This window comes from Frankliniella occidentalis, unplaced genomic scaffold (assembly GCF_000697945.3).
Source record: "Frankliniella occidentalis isolate FOCC.00 unplaced genomic scaffold, Focc_3.1 Scaffold2, whole genome shotgun sequence".
Lineage (NCBI taxonomy): Eukaryota > Metazoa > Arthropoda > Insecta > Thysanoptera > Thripidae > Frankliniella > Frankliniella occidentalis.
This window is the reverse complement of record NW_026267132.1, coordinates 502,433-509,052: the sequence shown is the minus strand read 5'-3', so window position 1 is coordinate 509,052 and position 6,620 is coordinate 502,433. Positions and strand designations below refer to the sequence as shown.

General features: G+C 49.8%; 1 protein-coding gene across 8 annotated transcripts in view; it reads left to right on the top strand.

Annotated features, from left to right (window-relative positions):
- LOC113208146 (RNA-binding protein Musashi homolog Rbp6-like) overlaps positions 1 to 6,620 on the top strand; it is a 234,202-nt gene that overhangs the window by 200,327 nt on the left and 27,255 nt on the right. For 3 of the 8 annotated variants that reach the window (XM_052265497.1, XM_052265526.1, XM_052265523.1), the window contains 2 exons: positions 2,804 to 2,862; positions 4,900 to 5,025. The exons of 1 other annotated variant lie outside the window; for it this stretch is intronic. In XM_052265497.1, coding sequence (XP_052121457.1) covers positions 2,807 to 2,862; positions 4,900 to 5,025 — 182 coding nt within the window. In that variant the 5' untranslated portion in view covers positions 2,804 to 2,806. Of the gene's footprint in view, positions 1 to 2,803; positions 2,863 to 4,899; positions 5,026 to 6,620 lie in introns of those variants that run through there. 4 more of the 8 variants (XM_052265509.1, XM_052265508.1, XM_052265502.1 and 1 more) reach the window with 3 other exon arrangements.

Genomic DNA, 6,620 nt, shown 5'->3' with positions numbered 1-6,620 from the left:
CGCCCCGGGGGCACCTGCTCTGCCGGCACGCGAGCACAGAGGGCCCGCATGCGCGGCGCGCGCGCACTGATTCACTGGCTGGGGGAGTGAGGGGAGCAGCAGGACGCTGTTCGATTAGTACCATCCCGAGAGAGGGTCGTGCCTGGCGCGACAAGTGCGGCTAACAAAATGATGGGGAATACAGTATGTCGCTGCCTTGTGCGTGAGCGCGGGCGCGACTCGACCTCAGCCGCCCGCACCGCTCACACTGCGGCTGTGTATGGATTGGACTCTGATGCTCCCCTTTCCTCCCCCTCTCCTTCCGCTCGCGATGGGTTGCCCCTCCTGCCCCGCGGAGGTCATGAACCTCGGCTGGAGCTGGTGCGAATCCGTACCGGAGCCAATGCCCCTCCCCCTCCCCCCTCCCACCCCTTTCCACCCGCGCGCCCCGCCGCACCGGAGCGCGAGGGGCAGAGTGACGTGGGCTAAAGTCGTCAAGCTAACGCGCACCGTCGTCGCGGCCGAGGTGTATCCAGTTACTCGCGACCAACGGAGGCCGGGTTAAACAAGAAGTGCAACGTTCGGCGCTTGTTGTCCCAAACAACGCGGCGGCAGCTGCAGACGTCGCCGTCGTTCCATCTGGCCTTCCGGCCCCTCTGGACTGGCCGTTGGAGTTTAGCGCCACGGCTGCCGCCGCTTTGGTACTTTGGCCCCCCCTCCCTTTCTCCCGGCTTTGCCGTCTGGTCTCCTTTCCAAAGCGCAACGGAGCAAAAACGGCGTCAAATGGGAAAAAGTTGAGCAGCGCGCGCCACTTGGCGCCGTCTTTTGCCGTTTTCTTTTCTTTTGATCGGGCGTCGTCGTCGTCGTCGTCGTCGTCGTCGTCGTCGGCTGGATGGAGGTTGTTTTTGTGTTAGTATATCGAGCCATAGGTATACGTTTATTTTCTGGCGTGATTTTGCCCGAAAGCTGTGTGGTTTGTGACCGTGGCCGGTGACTCAGCCGTCCGGATGGGCGTTGTGGTGCCTTTATGCAAAGTGCGACTGGACCGCTCCGCCCCGCCTGCCTGCGCGCGCTGGCTCGGCCCCGGTGCTCGCCTACCCTCCGACCCGACTGACATTCAGCAGTCCGAGCGGACGGCTTACGTCCCCGAATCGCCTTTTTGCTTTGAAACGTGCCCCAAATGTACCTCTGCCGTCCCTTTCCTTTTCCCCCCCGCGCCCGTTTGGGCTTCAGGTCGAACTGGAGCACTTCCCCTCTCTGCTGGTCCGTGCCTGGCGGGGCCTGGCATCCCGCCCCAGCCGCCCCAGCGGGCACGTGGTCGCCATGGCGACCTGTTTGTGGGGGAGGGGGGAGTCAGGTGTGCACGTGCCGCACCCGCAGGCCGCTTGCCTCGTCAAGGTTGCCTATTTATCCTCCCCGTCGTCACACCCCCCTGGTCGCGTTTTTCGTTACAGTGTAACTCGGCGGAGGGTAATTTTGAAATGGAGAGGTGCCTTGGCTGCGTCAGCCCCGCTGCTTGAGGCTCCGGAAGGGAGGGGCCTAGAGAGGCAGGAGGGAGGAAGGGTCCTCTTCACTGAGGCCAGCGCGGGCTGAGGCCGAGGCTGAGGCCAGGCGTGGGACCTGGCTGCCGTAACAACCCCCGTGCTTGCGTATGCGGGGCCGAGGCTGGGCCGAGGCTGGCCCGGGGAGGAAGGGCTCGGAGGAGCGGAGGACGCCTTGATTCGACCCCCCGAGCCGACGTCCTCCACTCGACCCACCACCACCTCCCCTTCTCCCCGGCGCCCCGGGGCGGTGAGAGGAAAGTGCAGCATTTCTGTCACGTTTGCGATCGGGGTCGCCTTGCTCGCTCCCCTCCGCAGGGGGTGTAGTGTGGCCCCCAGGCGCCCCCCGGCACCCTGCGCCACTTCACTTTGAGGAGTCCTTGAGCCCTTGAGCACCAGGCGTGGGTTCGAATACTACCGACGGCAGCTGTTTTTTTTCTTTTTCTTTTTGCGCTCTTGCTTCGGCGTCGGCGACGTGCACGGCCGAAGGGGAGGAGGGAACATTCTCATTGATCTGGCGGCGTCGCTTTGGCCGCGTGCCACGGGCCGCCGGGCCCGCCCGGCCCGACCGAGCCAGCGCGTCGCGGGGTTGGCTCGACTGTTTTGGGGAGCGGCGTGCTGGGGTCCAGGATTCTGCACGGCTCGGGTGGAGAGGCTATAGATAGAGGAAAAACGACGATGTGTGTATACTTGGAACGGCCGCGCAGTACACGGTTGAGAACTTTTTATTTCCGGGGGAAAACCCCCTTCGTTTTCAACTGTGCGACATCACCGTTTCGAATCTATTCGACGCAGGTATTGCGTCCTGTGACGACTCGCTTGATGGTAGTCGTGAAACTTTCATTGACAAATACGATGTCGATCTGCTTGAGGGCATGGATGCAGGGCTGCGGCCTGGCTGTATCGACCAATGGTTGCGGGCGTCCCCAGCCCCTGCGCGGATGGGGGTGGGCTGGCGGGGCGTGCTGCTTGTGGCATTCGCCGAGAGATGGCGCCTATCGCGGGCTGAGGAGGCAGCGGGGAGTCGCGAGGGGTGGGGTGCACTGTCAGAACCAAGGAAAAACTGATCTGGGTCTGTCTATTCCGTCGTTGTGGTGCAACATGGTCGACCCGCTAATCCGTTTCCGGATTTTGGTCGTTTCCTGCCTTTCCCCCTCAAGTATGGGCTTCGGGCTTCGTATTGATTTACTCGGTGGTGTGCGCCATGTGTCGGGATTGATCCGATAATGTCGTGCATGGGCATGAGCTGTCCGATACTCATGATGTGTTTTGTTCTGTTGCAGGTAATGCTCAGTGGTGTCTCCCCTGGGATAGCAATGGCGCCTCCAAACACTCAACTCAGGTTAGCTTACTCAGTGGAAACTTGTCTATTGAAATCAAATTACATTTGCGAGTTAAAATCGGCCTACTTTGTCGTCAATTCTAATTTAAATTCGCGATGTTTAAATTTTTACGCCAACTTACATACTGAGTGTAGAAGGCGAGCAAGGCACTCAGTGCCAACTATAGACAGTACTGGGGGGAAATCTTTGCGATAATTATAGCAGTTTCTTAAAATGTGTCATGTTACCTTGTTCTCTCTCATGATATGTCTGCATGGCCATATGGTATACGGTAGCTAAACAGCAGAGTTCCGGCAATTGAAGCAGCAGTAGAACTTCAGAAGGTGACTTACTTTGATGTGTGGGATTCTAGTTGTAGAGCATGATAATCTAACCATCTTAAAATGACTATGTACAAACTACGTAAAAATAACTGCAATGTATATTACTTGCTCCCACCTTTATAGATAAGCATGTCTTTGTACCTTACTCTTACAGCAATCCGTCTTCTAATTTTGCTAGTACTTGTAGTCCCTCTCCATAGCAACCAACAATGTGTGAGTGGCTTTTGTCTGCAATGTCTTTGAATTGATATGTCTGAGTATTTCCGAAGGTGTAACGTGATTTTTGTTTTTGAAAGTCAACGTAACTTTGCCGCCAATATTTTGACTATAAACTATAAACGTCGCTTCCTTTACTGATAATTCCGTTAAAATCTTTCACGGAAGTGGCTTTAACTGTGAAATTTTGTTAGGCATCCTTTTCGGTTTTAAATCTTTTATAATTGACTTTCCCTACTAAAGTAAACTCATCTATTGTCAAAGACTACTCATCTGTTTTTGGTAATTAGACTATTCACAGCTTTCAAGTGATTTGAATCAATGTGCAATGTACCATTTGCTCAGCTTACTAGCACTCAAGATGCGGGATTTGCGTAGCATCGTCTATCGCCGGTTCACTATGAAGCTAGCATTACTTGGGTTTTGATGCTGACTTTTTCTATTAGAAGGTACCTGGTATACTGAACTATTAGGTGTCTACTTGTGATTATTTCTGGAGGTTAATGTCTTTGGATTGGCTTGTTTTACTTTGCTAGTGCAACAGGATAAAGTGATTGTATTTTTCATGCAACTCATGAGATGTTTTATTTCTTATTTCAACTTCATGCCATGAGAGGCATGCCTTGTTTTATGGTCCGAGTCCAGACCTCATGAAATGCATGGTTCGAGCTTTACCAACATAATCTTTTGCTTGTTCTAGCTACAATATAATGTCAAACCCTGTCGTCCTAGACACCTTCTGAAGAGTCAGTAGAATAGATTTGCATTTCAGCGTTGGAGCCTCACCAGTGCTCTTTTTATTTCGTGGGTTGTAGATGTCTACTAGTAGTTCCATGTGCTTTGTGTGTGGTTTGGGATGGAGGATGTCAAAATTTAACGCTTATTTTGTAATATTTTGTGCTTCAATAATGCCTCGAATATTCACTAAAATTTTATGCCTTATGTAGTGATACGGTTTTTTGTCACACGTGTATTATAGTTATCTAATTTTATAGATGTTTAGTGGTCTGAAGTTTTCTGTCAGGTCAAACATATCTTTATTTTTTAAACTCTTGCATGCGGTTTACCCTTTTTCTTCGTGGGCACTGCTTTTGTTTCACTCGGGCACACACATGCGTCAATTGCTTCTATTTTTGCCTTTTCAATAATGTCGAGAACGTTGGCCATGTCCTCGTACGGTGAAATTGGGCAGACTTCCAAAAACTGCAACAGAATAAAAGCGAATTTTTAAGTCAACTATTTCAAGATTCGCGCACTTACAGTCTGTCGTTACTCGTGACAAAATCGTATCTACCCCAACAAACTATTTTGGACTAGACCCTCCATCCTTGACTTAAAAATTTAGGTATCAAGCGCGGGGTTCTGTCTTTTCTCTCTCTCACTTTCACTGCATGCTGCTTTTTAGTTGGTGTCGGAACTCAAGATTCAGGATATGATGCTGATTCCCCAGGTGTCCAGCTGAATCCACGGTGACCCTAACGATGTTTGTTGATGCAGCGTCGAGCCGGAGTACGAGAGGACAAGACAGATGAGTCTGCGGAGCGCCCCGTGGGGGTTTGGGGGCCCAAACAGGGTCGCCCCACGGGGCTCCAACGCCCGTCCGGGCACCCCCCAGGTAACCAGGTGCCTGAAGTAGTCGGACGTGCCGTAGCCTGCAGCGGTTGATTAATTTATCGATTGATTGTTTGGATTGATTGTTGTACCTTGCTAACACAGCGATCTGTTTACTAACCTCCTCTGACTGTACCGTACTGCTGTTGTGCACAGGAGGTGAGGCTGAAATTGGTTTTGTATTTGGTTTTGGTGTAGGAACCATAGCTAAAATGTCAATTTGCTTAACGTAACCATAATTGGAATTGAGCTTCCATTATTAGTCAGTAGATGTACAATTAAAAGGCTCAGATAATGGTTTATGATTATGGTTGTCCTTATGCAAGTTGGCAATAAGTCATTTTCAGTCTCTTTTTCCTGTTTGTGTATGTGTTGCGTGGAAAACGGGGAATCTCCGGTCTGTATGTTGTCTGGCTGGCTGGCTGTCTAGGATGCATGGTTAGAGTACACCTCATTTTACTGAAATCTCTTGGAACAAACTAAATCACTCTTATGTTTTTGGCGTTGAACCACTAAGACGTGAGTGGTCTCTTGTGTTTCTTTATGCTTATGGACCGTTAGTGCCGCTACGGTCTGTTGAGATTTGTTGTAATTTGGGGTGGCTATGTATCAAGTAGGGGGTATACTAACAGATTGGACCCTCGGGACCTGTCCCCTATGTCGGTGTGTTTGAAAGTGATTAAAGCAACCGGTCATTATGCCGTGCACCATGCCCTCCACGTAGTATGGGCAGGCTCTTTCCCCATGAACTTGAGATTGAGGATGGGTAGTCTTTGCTATGTGCAGGCCATGGTAAGTGGTTGGGTACTGTGTCCTGACGCTCTTAGCATTTAGCACTAATAAATCTGTGATAGTTTTTTCACCTCATTGTTGAAGACTTTAGGTAGTTAGCTGTAGTTTATCCAATGTCAAGGACAAATTGAGTGATTACACTTCAATGGATTGCAGTTTGTATCACAGAGGTTTTCAGAAATTTGTCATTTCCTTTACCTGGAGTGCTGTTTTATTTTTTTAATTTTGATGAGATCCAAACATCCTGTTAAAGTAGAACCAAACCAAGTGCCTAGGCTAGACCCAGTCGGACATGCATGTCTCTTTGGGCAGTAGCACCCACTCTCATGGGTTTTATCTCTGCAACAAATCAATGACTCAGTCCTTTCGGAAATTTCAACTTTGCAATATTTTCTGCACATGGGGGTTAAGTAGATCTTGAGAGGGCCTGTTTCAGGCAGCTGGTCTCTTGTTGAACACCTTCCAATTCTATTTGCTTTTCTGTGTATCTTTTATAGAACTGTACTGTAATCGTATAAGATTTTGAGCAAAGCACGATCTTGGCTGAATCTGCTAAATGCCTCTGTACATATTGGATTGTCTAAATTTCCGTTTACTTAATATTACATATGCTTTGCCTGGAATTTCCTAAATGATACAAGAAAATCCGTCTCTTTTCAATCCAATGACGTAATTCCGATGAGTTAGTTTACTGTATTTGGCTGTGCTGTATTATTGAAAAGAAATAACTATTCCACTCTTAGATTCGAATTTTTGCTTGGTGCTGCAATCGTATTGATTGCTTGATTGCTGAGCTCGTCTTTGTTAAATAAATA